Raw genomic sequence first — 23,992 nt, 5'->3', positions numbered from 1 at the left:
AGCTGACTAGAATGATTAAGGTCCATTACAGCTGAAGGATTTGAGGGTTTTTTAGTATCCATGAAGATCCTTTTGGTTGCCCTAGAGTTGAGCTAGAAATTATCTTTGGGCATGTGATTGACTAGGTTCTTTAAAATATATATAATTCCAAGGATAAAATGAAATCTTAACACTATCCAGCTTCATTCCAAGAACTACCACTACATGTGATCAAATACTCACATTTAAAGTTTCCATGGATTTACAATTTAGTCTTAGGATGCTAGAGAGGTACAGAACACGTAAGAACACACACAAAAACATAAGAATGGCCACACTGGGTCAGACCAAAGGTTCATCTAGTCCAGTATCCTGTCTGCTGACAGTGGACAATGCCAGATACCTCAGAGGGAGTAAACAGAACAGATAATTACATGATCCCTCTCCTGTCATCCATTTCCAGACAAAACAGAAGCTAGGGACAACATTCTTACCCATCCTGGTTAATATCTATTGATGGACCCAACCTCCATGAATTTAACAGAGTTCAAAAAAGAGCTAGATAAAGTCCTAGTTTTCACAACATCCTCTGGCAAGGAGTTCCACAGGTTGACTCTGTGCCAAGTGAAGAAAAACTTCCTTTTGTTTTACATCTGCTACCTATTGATTTCATTTGGTGATTCCTAGATCTTATATTAATGAGAACAAATAACTTTTCCTTACTTCCTTTTTCAACACCAGTCATGATTTTATAGACCTCTATCATATCCTCCCCTCCCCCCAACCTCACCCCATTGGTCTCCTCTTTTCTAATCTGAGAAGTCATTTTCTAAACCTTTTCCAATGCCAATATAACTTTGAGATGAGGCAACCACATCTGTATGCAGTATTCAAGATGTGGGCGTACCATGATTTTATATAAAGGGAATAAGATATTCTGGGTCTTATTCTCTTTTTTAATGATTCCTAATATTGTTTGCTTTTTTGACTGCTGCGGCACACTGAGTAGATTTTTTTCAGAGAACTATGCACAAAGACTCCAAGATCTCTTGATAAATTGTATGTATAGTTGGGATCCCCCCCTCCCATGTGCATTACGTTAATCAACATTAAATTTCATTTGCCATTTTGTTGCTCATTCACTTAGTTTGGTGAGATCTTTTTAAAGCTCTTCAATCTCTTTTGGCCTTAATTATCTAATATCACCTGCAAATTTTTCCATCTCACTGTTTAACCCTTTCTCCAGATCATTTGTAAATAGGATAGGTCCCTATACAGGCCCTTAGGGGACACCACAAATTATCTCTCCATTCTGAAATCTTACCATTTATTCCTACCCTTTGTTTCCTGTCTTTTAACCAGTTATCAATCCATGAACACATGCTTGGTGTAAGCAGGCCACTGCTATACTATTCCATATAAAATTCTTTAGTTAAGTTTAGAGTTCTTGAGACTAATTTTAAAGACATTTTTTCAAATTGAAGACTGACCATTTTACTAACTTTGCAAGTTTAAGCAGTAAGATTTAACTACTGATAAAAAAAGACTTCGATGGTCCTAGTATTGTTTTCAGATTGATTGTTTGCAGTTTAAATTGGTGCAGAAGTCAAATGCAAAAACTAGGTACAGTAACCAGGTAACTCAGCTACTCATTTTGTACAACATACTGGAAGGAGCTACTGTACTGTAAGTCGGAACTGGCGTCCAGTTTCAACAGCGGCTGAATCTGACCAGCAGCGGCTGAATCGGACACGCCTGGGGCAGAGCAGCTGGAGTGCTGCTGGGTTGGTCTGGTAGCGCTGACCCTTGGCGCGAAGGGACCAACCCAGCAGCACCCCAGCTGCTCTTGGGGACGCCTGGGGCAGAGCAGCTGGGGTGCTGCTGGGTTGGTCCCGCAGCGCTGCTCCTCGGCGCTACTGGACCAATCCGGCAGCACCCCAGCTGCTCTGCCCCAGGTGTTCAAGTCAGCCGCTGCTGAAACTGACCAGTGGCTGACTACAGGAAGCCGGAGGCAGAGTTGCTCTGCCCCGGGCTTCCTGGAATCAGCCGCTGATCAGTTTCAACAGCAGCTGAATCTGGACGCTTGGGACAGAGCAGCTGGGGCGCTGCCAAGTAGGTCCCCGCAGCGCCGCACCTCGGCGCTGCGGAGACCAACCCGGCAGCACCCCAGCTATCCCCAAATCAGCCGCTGCTGAAACTGATTGGTGGCTGATTCCAGGAAGCCCGGGGCAGAGCAACTCTGCCTCCGGCTTCCTGTAGTCAGCCACTGGTCAGTTTCAGCAGCGGCTGACTTAGGGACGCCTGGGGCAGAGCAGCTGGGGTGCTGCTGGGTTGGTCCAGTAGTGCCGCACCTCGGCGCTGTGGGACCAACCCGGCAGCCCCCCAGCTGCTTTACCCCAGGTGTCGGCGAGAAAAGCCTGGTCTGCTGGGGGGGAGGGGAGGGGGCGCACTAGCTGCGCCCTGGGGGAAGTGGGGAGGCGCTAGCTCCGTGTCTCCCTGGTCTGCTGGGGGGGAAGCGCCCCCCGCGCCGCCAGAGGCAGCGACAGTGGGGGCGTCCCCCCCGTTCGTAATTAGGGGTCCGACTTAAGTCGGACTGACGTAACCCGGGGACTGCCTGTATAGCTATTAGAGGGACTGGAGTGATTTAAACTGCAAATATACACAAATATTCTTCTCCATAGAATTCCTACATTATGAGAGATGTCTTCAAACCAGCTCTTGTAACTGCTGTAGCGAACACAACTTGACTTCAACTGAACATTTCAGGTCATCCTTATCCACAGGGTAGCTTCTCAGACCAGAAAACATCAATTGTTCTTATTAAAGCTTACCTTCATAGTTTACTTGACCATCACCATCAATGTCTGCTTCCCTAATCATTTCATCAACTTCTTCATCTGTTAGCTTCTCTCCAAGATTTGTCATCACATGGCGAAGTTCCGCAGCACTAATATAACCATTTCCATCCTAAAGAAAGTTGAAAACCTTTGAAGAGAATTCAGTATAAACTAAATAACCTCTGAATTTATTCTACATACACTACTCCTGGACAAGATTTAGGAGCTTCTCTAGAGGAAGCTAAAGAATTACTTACTAAATTGATCTCCCCCTCACATCATTTCTAGAGGACCAGTGCCCAGTGTCAGATTTGTTTTCTGTGGTTCTCAGCAATTCACAAGTTACTAGCCCTACATTTACTTAATATTTATTAATTAATATGTATATCTTACCAGTTATAATACAGGCAGTCCCCGACTTACGCAGATCCGACTTATGTCGGATCCGCAGTTATGAACGGGGCTCGCCCCGGAGGACACGGACTGCGGGACCTCGCGGTCCTGCCGCCCGTGTACTCCGGGGCTTTCTCCGCGTCTCCCTGGTCTGCAGACCAGGAAGACGCGGAGTAAAGCCGCGGAGAGGCTCGGGCAGCGGGGCAGCCCAGGCACACCTGGGCTGCCCGAGCCCCTCCGCGGCTTTGCAAAGCGTGGGGAAGCCGGCAGTGCAGGACAGCCCAGACGCCCCGCAGCTGTCCCGCTGCTGGCGTCCTCAAAGGCTTTGCTCCCCGTCTCCCTGGTCTGCTGGTCTCCAGGCGGTGGGACCACGGTGCGTCTTGGTCCGCCGCCCACATCTTCCTGGTCTGCTGGGGTGGGGGGAGAGGGGGCGCGCAGCTAGTACACCGCCCCCCCCATCGCCCCAGCAGACTAGGCTTTTCTCCAGACACCTGTGGCAGAGCAGCTGGGGCGCTGCCGGTTGGTCCCGCAGCGCCGCTCTGGGCGCTACTAGACCAACCCAGCAGCACCCCAGCTGCTCTGCCCCAGGCGTCCCCAAGTCAGCTGCTGCTGAAACTGACCAGCGCTGACTACAAGAAGCCCGAGGCAGAGTTGCTCTGCCCCGGGCTTCCTGGAATCAGCGCTGATCAGTTTCAGCAGCAGCTGACTTGGGGACGCTTGGGGTTCTTAAGTTGATTCTGTATGTAAGTCGGAACTGGCGGTCAGTTTCAGCAGCGGCTGAATCTGGATGCCAGTTCCGACTTACATACAGATTCAACTTAAGAACAAACCTACAGTCCCTATCTTGTACGTAACCCGGGGACTGCCTGTATTCAAGAACACCTAAGTGATCTGTTTTTATTTTTATTCTATAAACGATGTAAATGCAGTAAATTCTTGCCATTCTCAACCACGCTTTGATATTGTACAATCTTAAGTTTGATGCCACTATTTGAATTTAAGCATCTTTTCAGACACTGGACTATAATAAAAAAATCCATGAGATACAGCCAAAATGTATAGCATCCAAATGCCTGTGAATTTATGGAATTTATTTTCCAGCTTTGAACTAGTAACCATTTAGATAGGCACTCAAGTACCTTACTGAAGTATGGTCTGAATTTTGTCTTCTGTGAAACTCCTGAAAGATCTCCAGACCATGTGTACACTGAATTTTATAACTTCCCACCAAAAACAATCACTCCAAGTAGTTGGAGCAATTTCCCATGGACTAGAACCGAACGTATTTCCAGGCCTTCCATTTGTTATATGAAGGGGGATCATCCAAGTCCAAGAGCAGAAACTGTACTTATATATAATCTAATTGCTGTACAGGATCTCTAGAATTTGGAAAGTTAGCAGCAGGTGTTATTTGGAAGCAATTTTATTTAATCCCTTAGCTAACTTGCAAACCTTATACAACCCCTCAGTACCTTATCGAACACACGGAATGCCTCTCTAATTTCTTCTTCACTGTCTGTATCTTTCATCTTTCTTGCCATCATTGTCAGAAATTCTGGAAAATCAATCGTCCCATTGCCTGCAAGATAATTTTGTTATTAGTAATACATTTAATAAGTTTATTTTCAATTAACTGCTTCTTAGAAAGCTTACCATCAGCATCTACTTCATTGATCATATCCTGTAGCTCAGCTTCCGTGGGGTTTTGACCAAGTGATCGCATCACGGTTCCCAATTCCTTTGTTGTTATAGTACCATCACCATCCTTGTCAAATAATGAAAAGGCTTCTTTGAACTCTGACAAGACAAGACACCAGTCATTGGTTAGTTTTAATAATCATAGTTAAAAATGTACTGCTTGTGATCACTTGTTAGCATTTATGGTTTCTTGATTTGGATTAGACTCGGTATTCATTCTAAAAGACTTAAGGTGTGTCCCTTGAGAAAGGGATGTAAATTAGGTACGCTGATATTGCAAATGAAGCCAGGATTTGAATTTCCCCACGCTTCATTTGCATAATGGCAGCCGCTGTTTTTTTTTTTTTTTTTAAACAGGGCATTTTTGGAAAAGCCTCTGGCAATTTAGACGCAGATCTTTTGAAAATAAAACCCTTTTTCGAAAGATCCTGTAAACCTCATTTTTTGAGAAGTACAAGATCTTTTGAAAAAAGGTTTTATTTTTGAACTCTCCGCGTCTAAATTGCCAGTTTTTTTTTAAAGACCCATTTCGGGGAAAAGTGACGGCAGCCATTATGCAAACAAAGCGCAAGAAACTCAAATCCCAGCTTCATTTGCAGTATCAACATATCTAATTTACGTCCCTTTTTTGAAAAGGGATGTAGTCTAGACATATCCTAAATCCAGCATTAATTAAAGTCTGAAGTGCATCATAGCAAATCTTAGAAAAAGCTCTTGAACATTTACTAGGGTAAATTTCACTTATAGCTGGAAACCCTAAATGGAATTCAATCCATTTTTACGAAATAAGAGGCCACCTCTGTCAGTAACTCCGCTAACTGAATGAGTTAAAAAAATAGAGCTAGTATGACACAGTTAGCTATAGATTAAAGTGTAGTATTAGAAGTGGTAACAGTCAAAATTAAAGTTTTTATGGAAATAGTTTTCCATATCTGTTTTGATTGGATCTACCATTAGAGTATAAAATACACTAACTTAGCCAATTTCTTAAGAGAATTTAAGTAGAACTACTTATGATCAAGGTAACATGCTTGCAGGGATTTTCCAAGTAAACATGTAGCTTTAACTCTAAGTTCTGTTGCATGCAATACTTGAAAAGCAGCAGGTTTAGGATGAAAAGTCACAGGAGCCTCACCTAAAGGAACACATTCTTCTAGAATATTTAATATCAGACTTCTCAAACACATGGTCAACCAACATTATAGCTGCACTTGATGCAAATCCAATGTTTAGCAATTGTGACCATCAGCACCCTAAGTCACTAATCTACAGGAACAATTTGAAAAATATAAACTAGACAGAATAAAAGATTGTGACTATTAGCAGACTTTTCATCTTCTGCTATAGATGAAACATCACAAGCTCTTTTATACATTAAAGTAGGCATTTATAGCTATCAGTCACAATATCCTAGACAAAAGTAGGGATGTAAAAAGTAATTTAAAAATGTAACCGTGTAACTACTAAATGTACTAGCAGTTACACAGTTATCAGCAGCCCCTGCTGGTCAGGCTCCCAGGGTTAAGTGATACTGCAGAGTGCATAGCAAAGCTTCTCCGGGAGAAAGCCAACACAACAAGGTTAACCATTTATATCCCTAATCACAAGCAGCCTTTGAACAGCAACCTTTCATCCTTAAGTGAAAAAATTCAGAAGCACTTGGCTCTTGTACTATTTTACAATAGTTAGAACATAATAATGGCCATACTGGGTCAGACCAAAGGTCCATCCAGCTCAGTACCCTCTCTGCCAACAGTGGCCAATGTCAGGTGTCCCAGAGGGAGTGAATCAAACAAACAGGTAATGATCAAGCTATCTCTCTCCTGCCATCCATCTCCATCCTCTGACAAACAGAAGCTAGGGACACCATTCCTTACCCCTACTGGCTAATAGCCATTTATGGATTTAACCTCCATGAATTTATCTAGTTCTCTTTTAAACCCTGTTACAGTCCTAGCCTTCACAACCTCCTCAGGCAAGGAGTTCCACAGATTGACAAAGCGCTGTGTGAAAAACTTCCTTTTATTTGTTTTAAACCTGCTGTCCATTTGGTGGCCCCTAGTTCTTATATTATAGGAACAAGGAAATAACTTTTCCTCACTCATTTTCTCCTCACCACTCATGATTTTATAGACCTCTATCATACCCCCCCTTAGTCTCCTCTTTTCCAAGATGAAGAGTCCCAGTCTCTAATCTCGCCTCACATGGGACCCATTCCAAACCCCTCATCATTTTAGTTGCCCTTCTCTTTTCTAATGCCAGTATATCTTTTTTGAGGTGAGAAGACCACATCTGTATGCTGTATTCCAGATGTGGGCATACCATGGCAATAAGGGCAATAAGATAGTCTCCATCTTATTCTCTATCCCTTTTTTAATGATTCCTAACATCCTGTTTGCTTTTTTGACTGCCGCTGCACACTGAGTGGACATCTTCAGAGAACAATCCACAATGACTCCAAGACCTCTTTCCTGATTAGCTGTAGCTAAATTAGACCCCATCATATTATATGTATATTTGGGGTTATTTTCTCTAAGTATAACCCCAATTTAACATGGATAGATGTAATTTGCCATGCTGTTACCCAATCACAAAGATCTCATCAAACTAAGTGAAGTTCTTCACAGTCTGCTTTGGTCTTAACTACCTAGCGCAGTTTAGTATCAGTTTAGTGTCTGGCAATCTGCACAGGCGCAGATCGCCCCAACCCAGCTCTTCCAGGTTGCAATCTACTCACCACAGGCAAGTAGACTGCATTATTTTCGAGCCCTGCTTGCAAGTATACCCAAATATCAACTACATTCCCTGAGGAAGGTCAGTAAAATAAATGCTGTTTGGCTGTACAACCCAGTAATGAAGCAGTTTGAGTCCATCCCAATAAACACACAAGACACCCCACCTACTATTGGCAAGAGGCATCTGATTTAAACTCAAGTGAGGTTTGACTTTTTTTCACAGCATGAAGCTAATTTGAGGCTTAATGGCTGGAATGCTGCAGATTCTACCAGCTAAATACAAGTTAACTACCTATTTAGGAAGGTGACCAATATCAACAGAGGAGTTCTCCAATCAAGCAAGTGCTGTCCACAAGAGGAATTAGGTCCCTTTATCATCATCCTGATCTCGAGATGTAGATTTTTCCTAAATTTCTCAAAAGTACTCCAAGAGTTCACTTCCACACACCTATCTGCAACAAGCACAGTAAGTTATGTTGTCACTTAAGTGACTCAGGCCACATGAACACTATGAGATATGGTTGACTATTACAGCCAATGTCTGGGAACCTAATTTAGTGCACTTGAAGGTCTGAGTCGCCACTATGTGCAAAAATTCAACAGTTTGAAGTAGTGTCCCCCCATTAAGGAGACTGTCAATGACAGAGTGATACACTGTGGGTAGCTCTCACAGTGTCGGTGTTGCTTTGTTTTCTGGGTTATACTCCCAGTGCACATTGGGGCCAAAGCTATACAGTGGGTAGTTATGACTTCTTGTCAGCATCCCATAATACACTTGTCTACTCCATCCCCCCTTGCTTGAGATCAACAGAAACAGCCTTTTTGCGCCCTTTTGGGACCTGGTTGCCTGCACAGACACCATAACAGTAGAAGTATGGCCCCCATTGTGGGTCCTGCTCTGCATCAAACCATTGTGATGTTGTCTACTTTGGTACCAAATAGCGCAATATTTCAAGACTGCAAACATAGCATGCCAAGAAGAGGACAAGCAGGACTCTCCACTGAAATGCCACGGTCTTGGGGGTCCCACCAGCGCACTGTATTCAGCAAACCTTTGCATTCAGCAAAATGGAAATGCAGCTGCCAATTGATCCGCTGAACACAGTGGAATGCTGATCCTGGTGCTGAGACACAGGCATAGGACTGGTGGGACTGACTGTATAGCGCTGCAGGGATGCGACGTTCAGCAGCGGCTGCAAAACTTGCGAATAAGAACATAAGAACGGCCGTACTGGGTCAGACCAAAGGTCCATCTAGCCCAGTATCCTGTCTACCGACAGCGGCCAGCACCAGGTGCCCCAGAGAGGGTGGACTGAAGACAATGATCAAGCGATTTGTATCCTGCCATCCCTCTCCAGCCTCTGACAGACAGAGGCCAAGGATAACATTTTATCCCCTGGCTAATAGCCTTTTATGGACCTAACCTCCATGAAATTATCTAGCTTCTCTTTAAACTCTATTATAGTCCTAGCCTTCACAGCCTCCTCTGGCAAGGAGTTCCACAGGTTGACTACACGCTGTGTGAAGAAGAACTTTCTTTTATTAGTTTTAAACCTGCTACCCATTAATTTCATTTGGTGTCCTGTAGTTCTTCTATTTAGGGAACTAATAAATAACTTTTCTTTATCGGCCCTCTCCACACCACTCATGATTTTATATACCTCTATCATATCACCCCCTCAGTCTCCTCTTTTCTAAACTGAAAAGTCCCAGTCGCTTTAACCTCTCCTTATATGGGACCCGTTCCAAACCCCTAATCATTTTAGTTGCCTTTTTCTGAACCCTTTCCAAGCCAAAATATCTTTTTTGAGGTGAGGAGACCACATCTGTACACAGTATTCAAGATGTGGGCGTACCATAGTTTTATACAGGGACAGCAAGATATTCTGGGTCTTATTTTCTATCCCTTTCCTAATAATTCCTAGCATCTATTTGCCTTTTTGACCGCCGCTGCACACTGTGTGGAAGTTTTCAGAGAACTGTCCACGCTAACTCCAAGATCTTTCCTGATTTGTAGTAGCCAAATTAGCCCCCATCATACTGTACGTATAGTTGGGGTTATTCTTCCCCATGTGCATTACTTTACACTTATCCACATTAAATTTCATTTGCCATTTTGTTGCCCAATCACTCAGTTTGGTGAGATCTTCTTGAAGTCCCTCACAGTCTGCTTCTGTCTTGACTATCCTAAACACTTTTGTATCATCTGCTGAATGGGCAAGGGCACTTTCACGGAACTTTGCAAATGGCTTTTCCTCCCCTGGCCCACCCTCAAGTGCAAACACACCCAAAGGAGACCCACTCTGACCGCAGAGAAGCATCAGTTGGGTTAACTTGGAGTGAGGAAATCTACAGCAGCAGCTGTTATACAATTAGCCAGGGCAATCCAAACCATTCTGAAGAGTAGTGACTCTGGGAAACGTGAAGACCCTAGGGGATGGCCGTGCTGTGAATCCATAACCTACCATGGGGCAACAAACTGCCTGCCCTCGCCTCCTCCCCCCTTCCCCCCCACAAAGGAGTCCATAAAGCCTCAGGGGTATTTCTCCATGGTGCTGCAGGTGCTGGTGGCTCACCAGGGCTGTTTCAGACAACGTGGGATGGTTGGGAAAGGTGCACACTACATACATCTTTAAGAACTTCTGCCTCTCCAGAAAGATGCATGCTGGAGCTTTTCCAGACTACAGAGTCAGAATCAGAGGGGAGAAAATAGTGATCCGTGGTGACTCCTTACTGCCCTGGCTCATGAAGCTGTACACAGGCAGCCTAGGTCTCAGGAATAAGCAGTTCAGCCAGACTGAGCAAGAGCAGAACGGTGGCTGAGTGCTTTGGGGCATTTAAATGGAAGGTTTAGGTGTCTGACTAGGACGGACCTCAGCAAATACAACATTCCCTTTGTGGTGGGAGCCTGCTTCATAACCTTTAGGCGAACAAGGGGGAAGTTATCTAGCAAGGGAGTGGGTTGATGCAGAGCACAGAGACTGAGCAACCAGACACCAGAATGATAGTGAGCACAGCGTAGGACAGTCGAAGCCAGAAAGGCTTTGAAAAAGTGTTATGAATGGCCAGTTTCGAGAGTCATGCACATTATTCTTAATGAGGTGCCCCTGCACTCAGTATGTTTGCCTGTAATCCCCCACACTTCCACCACAATACAAGCAAGAGACACTTGTTCAGATATGCATTTTTATTTAGTAAAGAAAGCAGGGACAGAAATGAAGCCCATGGTGGGAATCCAAAAGAGGCGAGGGGTGCTCAAACACAAGGAAATCATTTTGCCTCCTAAGGCCCTGCAGACTGAGTACGAGGCTGCCCTTAAATCACTGACCTTCCCCCTCCCCCCACCCTCATGTCCTGGGGCCTCAGGGGTACAGGCTATGGAACTAGGGGAGAAGGAAAGTTGTTGTGCATAGGGGGTTAGGCTCTCCACCAGACATCAGGAACAAGATATTCTCCTGTTGCTTTGCTTGCAATTCCCTGTGTTATTCCTTGCAAAGAGCAGGAGTACCAAAATAAACTTCAATGGTCCTTCGTGTCAACAGAACAGCCTTGGTAGTATAGGGCAATATGTTGCAAGCTTATTCAAGGGCCCTCACTCATTTTACTACAACCTAATGACACCAGTTGGAAAACTGAAATGTAAACATCTTGATTGTCCTACCAGATTTGAACCACATATGCATGTGGGCTTAACATACACATATATAATGCACATGGCTATTCAAAGCACAAACAAGTTGTGATAGTCCCTACCCTGAAAAGCTTGCCATTTAAATCAAGTGGGCAAACAAAGATGTTAACTTAGAAGGCAGTGGAAGAGGTTTACAGTCATGAAGGGTATACCTGCACTTAAAACACCAACCATGCAGCTAAGGAACTAGTAATTCTGTGTACATCGGAGGCCCTAAAATTAAGAGGCTTGCCCCCTACATGGGTGCATTGGTACATGGCAGTGCAGCAAGATAAACCAGCTTCCATGGGGAAAGGGAGAACAGGAAGTGAGCACCACCTAGACCTGGCGCCCCCTCTCCCCAGGCTTGGAGCAGCTCTGTACACATCAAGAGGCCCAGCCCCTTGTATCCTTACCCTGCCCACAACACCCCATGCTAAACTGCTCCTGACTCAAAGCAGAAGGTAGGGGAGACACACAAGCAGGGGAAAAAAGAGCATGACCCTAAAGGTTGAAACAACTGGTGTAGACATGACCTACGCCACCAGGAGGGGATTCTTCCCCAGTACAGTTAGAGCACCTGAGAACCAGTAGTTGGTCAATGGAAGAATTTTTCAGTTGACCTACTGCTAATTGACACAAGTAAGCTGATAAGGCTCTGTGTAATTAGTTGCATATCCCTAAGCACTACAGAGGGGAAGGGGGTCAATCTAATTTTCTAGTGCAGACAAACCCTAAGTCTCCTCCCCTACAGAGGAAATATGAAAAGCCATCAGGATGCTTGCAGAACTGGCCAACTTCCTACCTAGAATAAGTGCATTTTAAAGAGTTTATTTTCATTTATTTTTCTTTTGTAATTTAAGTATTGAGCATTCATAAATACTACCTTTAAAGGCTAAAGGTAAAGAAGTTCTTTCATTTAAGAAATTGATCTTTCCTTGTCTCAGTTAAAAGAACTCAATTTTTTGGTAACTGGGCTTAAGTACACAACTATGGCTAAGCCTACTGCATACCATAGTCTCAGTCTGCTAATATTCTAAGAAATTGTTAGTGGTTTGTCAAATGGAAAAAGTTTAATGCACAACCAATATTTGATTCGTCAACTGTAATAAGAACATCTAAGCCCAGTATCCTCTCCTCAGACAGTGGCCAATGCCAGGTACCCTAGAAAGAATGAACAGGTAATCAAGTCACCCAAAAAGCTGTCCTCTGTCATCCTACTGAGTAACCAGGAGTGTCTTTCACTAATGGGACCACATCCTGATTTACGAAGTGTTTAGGTGCCTGAGTTCTAGTTTTCAGCTCCATAAAATTCCCAGCCAAACTGCAGGTGCCTAAACTGAATAAGCTCTTGGTCAGAGTTCCCTGTAGATTGAGTCTGTTTTTCAGTCTGAGCATGTGTATTGCTGTCCTCAAGGTGTACAGACAACTAGCTCCTCAGCAAGCCAAAGAGATTCAGGAACCAGGGAAAGAATCATCCAGCCACCTAAGTAAGCAGGCATGCTCAGAGACTGACAAATAGAGCCAATACTATTAAAAAAAAATTGCGCGGAGGAAAGGGAGCTACCTCCAAGCTTACATCCTCAGGCAGAAAAGAACCTGGTCTAAGAGAAGGTAGGCATCATTAAGTGTTGAACTCCCCACAAATCTTCTGATTGTGGGGAGTTCAATGCTTTGTTCTTTCATATTGCTTAGAGAAAGGAGCCTTCTTGCAGCCCAAATTTGGATGCTTCTCTCTGGAGATACTTCGAATACATCCCTTTCATCATCTATCATTGGTTACCTGAGTCAGCTCTCTGCCTGTTTTGCTGGCTTTTAACTCTTGTATGAACCTCCTCTCCATTCATTGTAAAGGGAGCGTAGGCACCTAGAACTCAAACTTTGTGAGTTTCAGTGTTATTCCTTTGATTTTCTAGGTGTCACAACTCTTAAGTCCTATTGTGGATATGGTCCCCACAATATCTCCTACCAAAACTGGATCAGCCAAGATACCTGTTGTTCAGAAGTTATAAGCTAAAGATGAAATTCTTAGACTTGTACCTAACTTGAACAATTCTTGTTGACCTCTTCCCCAGCCTCACAGTCCAAGCCACAGATCTATGGAACAGAAAGGTAACTTCTAGTGTTAATTAAGACTACATAGCTTCACCAAGCTGCCAAAACTCAGTTATGCTGACTCCAGATGCTTTAAAGCAAATAACTTTTAGCAGCCATGAGAGGGTTTCAAGAGTTCACTATCACTGTAAAACTAACCTCTGCAATTAAACTGATGGTAGAAGGCTTCAGAAGAATTTCACAAGGATTTAAGGATTAAAAGTGGGCACCTTTTTCAAGCACAAAAAGTTTCCTAATCGAGAAGGATCAGGCAATTGGACTGGCTTGGCACAATCCTCTAATGCCAATCGAAGACAACAACTAGACATGTGAAAAGTTTACCTGTTGCTGGTTAGCATCACCTTTAGTGGCCAATGCTTACCAGTTCACTGTTAGCTAGTGGGGGCTGGAGCAGGGACTGCTGCGGCAAGGCCAGAGAAGCCCCTACCTGCAGTGGGGGGTGGAAGCCACTCCAGCCTAACAGGGTTGGAGACGCTCCTCCCCATATCGGCTTAACTGGTTAATCAATTGAATGAAATTTTACATCCCCACTCAACACAAGTATAATTGGGCCTCTAGTATACTACCAATTATTGAAGTCTGACAGATGAAGGCATTTGTTGAACTAACAGCCATTTACAGTTACTCAGACAAATGACAAGGTTTGAAGCAGGGTTTCCCAGCCTGTGGGTCAGGACCCAAATATGGTCACCATTACATTTCAAATGTAATGTAATGTCTCCCAAGGAGACACTCACACACTTTTTGAATTGCCCTGGGTCACCAAGACTTCCTGAATTGTCAAAATGGGTCCCCATCTGGAAAAGGTTGGGATCTGCTGGTTTAAAGAATCCAAATGACTACTGCCAGCTCAAATAAACCTACTTCAGTGTATTATACAATGGAGTTACTACTTGTATACCACACCACAGAAGCGCACCACAGATCTGAAGTTTTGGGAAACAAAACTGAAGTGTCAGAACCACAATTTCAAACCAGTTTATTTCCCAGGTATACTCTCTCATCTTTAATACTGAGATCTAAAGATAGAGATCTTCAAGCTCTAACAGTGTGCTTACACAACCACACTTCTGTACAGAAGAGTTTCTCATTTGGCTAGAAATCCTGTACTGGCTCTTCAGTAGTATGATAATTTCATGCCCATGTAAAGAGAGCTTTTTCTTGCATTAAGTACATTTTGTAAATGAATGCTGTGATGTCACAGAAATACCAGCTGTCTCGTGCACAAAAAACACACACTAGAAGGGTGCTCTCAATAGATAAAATTTTCAAAGTTAATCCGTTTCAATGAAGTTGTGTCTAGTCTTTTGAGAATTAACAAAATTAAAAAGATCCAAAACACCTCTAGATCCATTTCTTTTTCTGGGTGCACCAATAGAAGCTGTTACGAATAAGCACGCATAATCAAACTTGGCAGACAAAGTGATGCAGACTGAACACACTGTATTTTGTATGCATTACAGAATAAGTAATTTGACATGACTGGCATAACAGAACCTCAGACAGTATCATGTTAAGTTATAGGATTGATCTATTTTTCAAACTCAGTGGGGAGTCAATACTCTAATACACAAGTCTCAAATTGTCCTGTTTTTCCACTTTTAGACTTCAAGCCACGAGGCAACCACTGTGTGCCAATCTAGTCACTGGGCTTTCAAGGTTTGCACTACCCCAAAACAGGGTCAGACACTGGACTTCCTGTGTCTCCACAGCAGTTACCAGCGCAAAGACTATGACAACGGGACAGAGGGCTACTAAGACTTATTTTAAGCAACCAGTAAAGTTGTTCTAAAGCCCTTTGAAAGTGGTAAGATGTCAACAGCTATCTGTAAAAACCTGATGCTGAATTACAGTGGCAGTAAGACCAGTCTATCTATTCTACAGGTATTAGATAAGCACTGGTCTTTTATTTTGGGAGTGCATAAGACAGTTTAACTTCCAAAAGTTTACAATCATTTTCAGACTTCAGTATATACACAATACTGTCCCGTTGCTCTTCAGTTTGGGAATAGTGCTCTAAAAATGCTGAGAAGATATCCAATGGTTTTAAAGTATGAACTGTGCTAGGAAAGATGTTACATGCATCTAAAAAATAATCTGTTTGAACACAGAATTAATGCTCAAGAGCAAACATATATAGCAATGATTTGTTTATAATTGGGAGCCTGGTAAGATTAGACTTAGGTATTTATTTTGAACACACTAAAACTTAGTTAATTCTAATGCCACTTAAATATAAACTAGCTGGGCATAATCAAGATGTCAGTAACTATTGAAACAACGTTCCCATTCAAACATCTGAGTTCTCCATAGCTAGATAAAACCCACTATTGTAACAGTGGAAGACTTACAAATCAGTTAAGTTAGAGTTAGTTCTTTTGCAGAAGTAGCAATAATCAGGATAGCCACCTACCACTCCACTCCCATACAGGCAGGTATGCAACATTTATCTCAGGATGTGGGGAAAATTTAGTCTCTTGATCATACTTTAAGTTCTCTCACACCTACACTCACTTTAAGAGCATCCCAGCATTAAAAGCAAGAAGTCTCCACATGTAAGATGTCACTCCTGTTTTAACTGGGGAAGCTATACTATTATGCTAAAGCAAATTAAATACTAGTTCTTACGCTATCTTAAATATACAAATGAGCAATAGTTAAGAGGCAACTAAGACCTGTTAAGCAATTAGCAATAGGCAGAATTCTCAGAGTGCATGACATCTTACATTTGATATCTACAATGAGAATGACAAGCTTGATTTCCTTTCAGGGTGAAAAATACATAGTATTACTTTTTAGGGACACTTAAGTTAGATCTTTTTACGGACCTTAACATTAAATAATTTTGTAAATGTGTACACTAACTTCATTTAAACAGAAACCACTTCAAGAAGGGGGAGAGGTGGCACACCCTTGGTTCTAGCACCTATGTTTAGAGACATTTAACTTGCTCGTTAATTATGACTTGCCACAAACTAATATTAAATCAATTCAGTGAAGTCTCAAATGTAGGTTTGTTAACAGCACCTCAAAACTCACCTGCAATCTGCTCTTCTGTCAGTTGATCAGCCTATAACAGAAAACAGTATTATATTCCAGTAAGACAAAAATGAACAGATTTGTAATAAAACTTTTCAAAAAAGTATATTGACAGGTAGCTGAGCCATGGTGCATTTCGCATTTCAGTGTCCCAGCTCAGTCTTAAAGCTACAAAAACTTATTCAAAAAATAACCTGCAACTTTAAAATTACAATACACATCTTGACTACTGCAGGACTAGTCATCAGCTTATCTACTAGGTTGTTAAAATGCCATCCAGTACTGACCAAGTATTGAACAGGCCTGAATACAGAGCAATTAAGTTAGGTAAGACCCTTCAGACAACTACTAGTCTCTTGAGCCATCCAGTTTATTCTTGACAGTGTTTAGAAGTATAACCATATCAGTAAAGACCTAGGATTTAGTCTCATGTTTTGTGTAAATGTCAGTTCTTAAGCAAGTCCCATGATAAGTTCAGATGCAGACTAATGCCTGCTTTGAAGAGAATCCCAGTAAGTCACTAAAATACAGTGTTTCCTAAAACAAGTAATGTGTCTGTTGAAAGTTTTATATGGAAGTCTGGTGATCAAAACCAATTTGTACTGAAAATAGTGATATATGTGTATTCAAAAGATTAGCAGATTCTCATCTGACAAGTTTAATTCAAAGTCTTACATTTTTATTTTAATATCCTTTGACTCTTGCTGACTTAGGCAATATAAAAAACCCATTTGCTGACTTAGGCAATATAAAAAACCCATTTAAATTCGTCAACTGGCCCAATGTAATGTTTAACCAGTTAACCAATTAAAGGAATGATGGGTCCTGCATACAGCGGGCCTGCAGAAGCCCTTACCAGTTAACTAGTGGGCTTGCCGGTTTGCCATTCACATTCCTACTTGGTAGCTCATTTATACTGTAAAACAGCCCCTACAATTCTGCACCACTACTAATTTAGTGATGCACACCTATAAGCAGTGCTCGACAAATGATGCAATCTACTCGCCAGTGGTGAGTAGACTGCAACCTGGAAGAGCTGGGTTTGGGCCATCTGCGCATGCACAGATCACTGGACAGCGCACCTGGCAAATGGGGCTCATCGTGGTTCGGCAAGCCCTGCCTATAAGCCTTCAATTAGTTTTAATGTTAGGGCCCTACAGCTTGACAGCAGCAAGGACCGAGGCATTAAAGACTATTTAAAATAAGTTATCCTTCTGACAGAATGCAATGGTATGAGGAGCTCAGTCATTTTCAAATCTAGGCAGGGCTGGATTTCCCATTAGACACAGGGCCTATGAAAAAGTTTAGCCCCCCTCCCCCCCAAACAAAAACAAAAACCCCTCATAACTGACTCATAAGAAAATGTCCAACACAAACTTAATTCACTCTTTAGTGAAACATACAAGTATAACAAAATTAAGTATTTAATTTGCAAATGTTAGCAAAATCACAGACTTTATCACTCAATGCCATCCCTCAATTGAAAGTAGTACAAGTGAAGATAGTCATTTCCATCCCATGGTAGACTCAAGACTGTTCTTTATACATTTTAACTCTGCAAAGAGCACTCCCCTTCACAGTTTGTGCTCAAGATGGCGAGACATTCTGAAAGCAATGTTGACACTTGGAAAACTTGTCACCAACTTGTCTGTTGTTTGTGCTCCGACCGTTTCTGCCACAGATTATTTCTCTGAATACATACATGAGAAGAACAAGTGTTTACAGATGAATTTTTGTCTAAGATCTGATGGATAGATATTGACTAATGTTCTTGCTCTATAGGCAACTTCATCTCCGGACATCAATCTATCCACGAGAAGACTGAACCTTTCATTTAATGTGGCATATGCTGCTCCTTGTCTGGCCATCTCAACAACAAGTTCATCCTTGATAAGATAGACACTGAAATTTGTCACTGGCACTCAAATCCAGGACAGTATTATTACCCATACAGACTTCATCCAAAAATTTCTGTTGTGTGGTCCCATTGTACTAGGATGGTGAGAGATCTTCGGCAATTGTCTCAAACACATGAAATTTGTCACAGGTTTCACAAAAGTGTTCTAAAAGACCCTCATATAAATTCATCACAGTTCACAACTCAAGGCCAGCCTTCTTAGAGCTTTATTCACAAGATTAATTTTTGTAGTATGTCATTCCAAATGACACACATCAAAGCTCTCATACTGATCTAGCTTAGTCAGTGACTGCCTCATGAACAGCTGTCGGCGGCTGTTGATCACTTTCAGCTCTCTCTCAAAGGCTGATGAATTTCAGAATAGTTCACAGAGTGTTCTGGTGGCATTGCTCCATGCTGAACATCTTGTTTCTCCACGTTCTTTGTACAACACAGGTATTTTGCTTCATGTTTAGACCACCTGTGGGATGAAGCTGACAAGAAAGTAACTGCAAAAATCTCCAAAAACTTGACTGCTGCAGGGCAACACTCCACAGCAGCTGACCCAACCAAATTCAGACTACAGGAAGCACATGGAACCCATACAGCTAAATGGTTAACTTCAGAACCCCTAAATAAACACCACTTTTTTTTGGCCTCCGTCGGTCAGTTGACCATGGATGACGTATCCTAGTTCTCGTCTTGGTTCGTGTCGAATTGTCTGGGACAGCGTCGGGGACAGCGTCGTTGGTGGCTGAAAAGACCAATCCGGGACAGGCATTCTTTGCCTCAGAAGTCGCAGCTATAGGTGGTTCCCTGGCTGCTGTTGTTGCGTAACTTCCTGCGGGCTCGCTTTTCTTCTGATGCACGCATCATGTTCGTTTCGCCTGACTTGAGCTGTGTGGTCAGGGTGCCCCTCCACTTTGGGCGGTCTGCTGCGAGGTCTTCCCAGGACTGCGTGTTTATGTCGATGGCTTTCATGTCCCTCTTCACGACATCTTTAAATCGCAGATTCGGGCGCCCTGTGGTTCTCTTCCCAGATGCCAGTTCCCCGTAGAGGATGTCCTTTGGGATCCTCCCGTCCTCCATGCAGCGTACATGGCCAAGCCAACGCAGGCAACGTTGTCGGAGCATGGTGTACATGCTGGGGAGGCCGGCTCGAGTCAGAACTTCAAGGTTAGAGACTTTGTCTTGCCAGGTAATACCCAGGATGCGGCGCAGACCTCGTAGATGGAAGGCGTTCAGTCTCCGCTCTTGTCTCGCGTATGTGGTCCATGTCTCGCTCCCGTACAGCAGGGTGCTGATGACGCAGGCATTGTACACTGCCATCTTTGTTGCGGTTGTCAGCCTGGGGTTGGTCCACACTCGGGTTGTCAGGCGGGCTAAAGTAGAGGCTGCCTTCCCGATCCTCTCGTCGAGCTCAGCGTCAAGGGAGAGATTATCGGTGATGGTGGAGCCCAAGTACGTGAACTGGTGGACAACGTCAAGCTGGTAGTCGTCTACTGTGATGGCTGGTGGAGTGACAGTGTCCTGGCTTAGGACGTTTGTTTTTTTCAAACTGATAGTCAGCCCAAAGTCTTTGCAGGCCATGGAAAAACGGCCTCCAAGAAAAGCCCCCGGCAGCGACGGGATTCCTCCAGACCTGCTGAAACACCACTCATATTGCTGGCTTTATTCATATCACTGACATGCAGGCTTGCAATATCAATGCCATCAAGTTTGAGAATATCCTGCAAAAAAATTGAGTGAATATTTTCCATCATGCAATGGTGATGAACTGAAGAAATTACTCAACCTCATTTCCATCATTGAGTATATAACAAAACACTTATTAGTCTCACTGATCAGTTTACTGATATCAGATGAATCTATATTGATTCCACTTCGCCTTCTTGATTTCAGATATTTGTGCCATAACTTTGAGCCCCCAATAAATCAATACATTCATCCCATACAGTTTTGAAAGATTCCCTCTTCCTGGATTTCCATGTCAGAATAAAATTCAGCTAGAAGTTCAATGCAACTGAAGGAGCTCCATTGTTAGGGCAGCCATGCAATTCAATGTCCCCACAAAAGACTAGTCCTTGTTCAGCAAGGAATTTTATTACAGCAACTATTCCCATGAGCACTTCGATCCAGTATGTACATGATCTTATATCTTCTTCAGAGGTGGGTCAATTCTGGCAGACTATGCGCCAAGATGACCCTTCAACTGCTCATGAGAAGTAATTCTAGTGACTGCATTTGCCCAATAAGCAAAGCCTGTTATAAATTCATCAGAGTACTCATTGTCACAGAAAAGTTTGTATATGTAGCAATGCATTTTACCAGTTGAAGGAGAATAAGCAAGCCATTCTCTTTGGACAGTTTTCCTATTTGCCAGTCACCTGAAAAAATATTCTTTCCGTGCAGCTCTCTTTTACCAAATTGTCTACCTAGCAATGAGAAAGCTGAATCCAAGTTATGGGAAGGTGTATTTTCTGCAAAATATTTTATGAAACGGAGTCATTTTCCACTCAGCTGGGACACAGTATGTTTCAAAGTTGAGAGAAATTGAGAATTTTTTTAGTTGCATCACCACATCTCCTGCCAGTGTTGTCACTGTCACTTCTGAAGTAGCGGCGTGACTGATCCTGACTTGAACCTTCAAAATCAAGTGAGGAACACCACCACTCAGTGTCAGTCTGTTTCAACATGTTCTGCAGGTTTGTCTTCCAGGTCTGATGTTCATGGACCAATGGGAAAACTTGCATTGTCACTCCTCGTATCTTCTCATGAAATTCAGCAAAGAAACCCTCCTCATCTGTTTTAAAGCTGACTCCTTTTGCTTTACATATCCAGATTCATGCCTCCTCTTGTATCCATCTGACATTCAATCCAATTCAAAAGGTATCCTGAAAATGTTAAAAAGAGAAACTTGAACTATAAGTTAAAGATGTCAACATAATGACCAGACAAGCAAAACAAAGATTAATGAACAAAATGTGTTACAAGAGTTGACATCTGCAAATCAACAAGAACTGCCAACAACTTTAGATAAATTTTCTATTTACGATTTTTTAATTAAAATCTGTCAAGTAGTTTAGGAGATGAGAGACTTGACAGATGGCTGGATGGATGCATGGACAAACAAAGGCATGACATCTATAATCTGTAATAGTCACAATCAATTCTGGGATGCTCAAAACTTATTTATATTAAAATCTCAATAGAAAATAATTATGTATAAATTATGTATAAATTTAAAATACAAAGACAAACTGGCCATTTCATTATGTGTTGCCATGTGGAAACATTAATTTATAAACCAGCAAATGATACTGAACACAGCAAATGAATACTTAACTATATTACATAATAAAATAAAAAGTTTCTTACCTTTTTAATATTGGTATCTCTTCAAACAGTCCTTTCCAAGTATTTTTATCAAGTCTAAACAAACAGCCTCTCACTACCTTAAATTACTACAGTGTTTGCATTTCACAGTTGTGTTTCAGAAACTCTAGGCTACCAAAGTTCCCAATAAACCATATGGCCACCCAGCTGCTTAATGAGCCCCACCCAGGAGTTCAGGGCTGTCCCCCCACTTCAGAAGCTCAGTGCTAGAGACTGGGGAGAACAGTAGGGATGGGACATAAAGGAGGGAGGGGACATAAAGGAGGGAGTTAAGTGGATTGGGGGCAAGAATCAGAAGGAGGGGAGTCTGGAGTGTCCTGTCTCTTGGCTGGGCAGCCTGAAGACGACTAGTTTTATTACAGCACCTGTGTTTGGCTGAAGTTTCATGTGAGAAACCCAGCACTCTCATCCAGCCTACACAGCTAGGGAGGGGGAGGACAGCAAACTGCATGGAGGTAGGTGGGGAAGTAGGGAGTGGGTAGGTGCTGGTGGAGAGTGAGTTTGTACTGTCCCCTCCTGTCCTGACTCCCAGCTAGTACCTGTAACTCTATGAAGCAGGATTCTATCCCTTGCCCCCAGCTAGGCAGGGGCCAGTGAAAGTGAAAACAGAATACATAGGAGTAGGTGCTGGTTTCTGCTGGGGAAAAGTTTGTTTGGCATGTCCTGACTCACTGGTGGGGGAGGAGGAGAAGGGGTACAGTAAGGATGTAATAGTGTAGTCAAATAACCAATAAAAAAGGCTTATCAGTCAGTTAATGCTATAGACTACACAAATTCCCTCCCCCAACCCAAGTAAATTTTTTTTTAGCAGGTTGGCTAGCAGCCTGGCTCAGTTGCAGGTCCAGGGCCTACCCCTGCTATCAGATAGCATCTTGACTAGTCAATCTCCTGACCCCTCCCCAACCCACTGCCCATGCTGCCTCTATAAAAGAGGCAGCAAGGGGGGGGGGAGAGAGGGGTACTTCAAAGTGGCAGCGCTGCACAGTGGAACTACCACTTTGAAACCCCCAGGCGGCTTTTCAAAGGGGCAGCTGCTACACAGCTGATCCGCAGCTGCCTCTGTGCCATTCAAATGGGCAGCCTGGAGCCCAGTCCCCAGCTGATTGGGATTTCAGGGAAATGCCACATGGAGGGGAGTCTCAGCTGACCCTGGGCTCCACACAGCACTTCCCCAGATGACCCTAGGTTCCAGGGAAGTGCAACATGCAGCATTTCCCAGAACCCGGGTTCAGCTGGGGACTCCCCAGCTGACCCTGGCTCCTAGCAGCATACAGTTTAGCATGGAGCCCAAGGTCAGCAGGGGATTGTGAGTCTCTCCCGCCCCCTCCTCCTTCTGGGCTCCATGGTTGGGGAGACTTGTTCATTTCAAAGCAGGCACTCCCATGCAACCCAGAGTCAGAGGAACTTCCCGCTGGCCCCAGCTGTACACAGAGCTCTGTATTCCTCCTTTGAAATGTAGAAGAGCCCCAATACACTTCAAAGGAGTAATGTGGAAGTGCCTATCCACTAGTCAATGGAAATTCCATCGACTGGTCAATTAACCACATTTTAACATCTTTAGTTTAGTGTGCCATTCAAAGCACACTACAAAACAAACAATACCTTCCCTGTTATAGCTCAACCTGACTGGAGCACATGTACCACATTTCTGTCAGATGATTTATACCCAGTAACCACACCACAGAGATTGAGCTATGAGAGTTTCACTCACTAGTGAAGAGCAAAATCAGTACCTATGGGATTTCTAAAGCCTGTTTGCTAAAGTCCTGACTCCCCCAATCAAGATGACCAAGTATATCCTACCTCTTAAAGTGACCCATGCAAAATCATCCCTTTATCCTGCTCATGGCAATACTTAAAGTGAACATAAGTTTTTGAATGGGGGGGGGGGGGGAACTGTCTATTGAGGTCTCAGATGTATAGAAACAGAAAGTTAAAAAGTGCAATAGAACAGGACTGAACAAACACCATTGTACTTCTGAGTGTCCAGTTCTGCAAGGACCCACGCAAAACAGCAACTGAAAATAGAGTCAGCAAGTCTGCTCCTAGTTGTTCCTATTAGCCACTCAAGCCAATAAAGCTGAGAGGCATAAAGCAAATGATATGCCTTCAGCTGTGACGGCTAGTAGCATTTCTAAAAGTAGCTCACTCCAAGAAAACTTTTAGTAAGCTCCCCAGTGCTCAGTATATACAGACCATAGGTTATTCACACCTTACTTCATAACACCTGCTT

The 23,992-nt window shown here is 43.2% G+C and overlaps 1 protein-coding gene across 8 annotated transcripts in view; it reads right to left on the bottom strand.

The window, feature by feature from the left end:
- Positions 1-23,992, bottom strand: part of LOC102456795 (calmodulin-1) — a 29,229-nt gene that overhangs the window by 2,113 nt on the left and 3,124 nt on the right. For 4 of the 8 annotated variants that reach the window (XM_075925395.1, XM_075925392.1, XM_075925393.1 and 1 more), the window contains one exon: positions 17,935-21,257. In XM_075925395.1, the coding sequence (XP_075781510.1) occupies positions 19,153-19,953 (801 nt within the window). In that variant the 5' untranslated portion in view covers positions 19,954-21,257 and the 3' untranslated portion in view covers positions 17,935-19,152. Of the gene's footprint in view, positions 1-2,810; positions 2,947-4,681; positions 4,789-4,862; positions 5,007-16,466; positions 16,498-17,921; positions 21,258-21,741; positions 23,989-23,992 lie in introns of those variants that run through there. The other 4 variants (XM_075925397.1, XM_075925398.1, XM_014574803.2 and 1 more) reach the window with 3 other exon arrangements.

Source organism: Pelodiscus sinensis, chromosome 3 (assembly GCF_049634645.1).
Source record: "Pelodiscus sinensis isolate JC-2024 chromosome 3, ASM4963464v1, whole genome shotgun sequence".
NCBI lineage: Eukaryota > Metazoa > Chordata > Testudines > Trionychidae > Pelodiscus > Pelodiscus sinensis.
The sequence above is the reverse complement of the archived record's forward strand: the minus strand, read 5'-3'. Positions and strand labels throughout refer to the sequence as shown.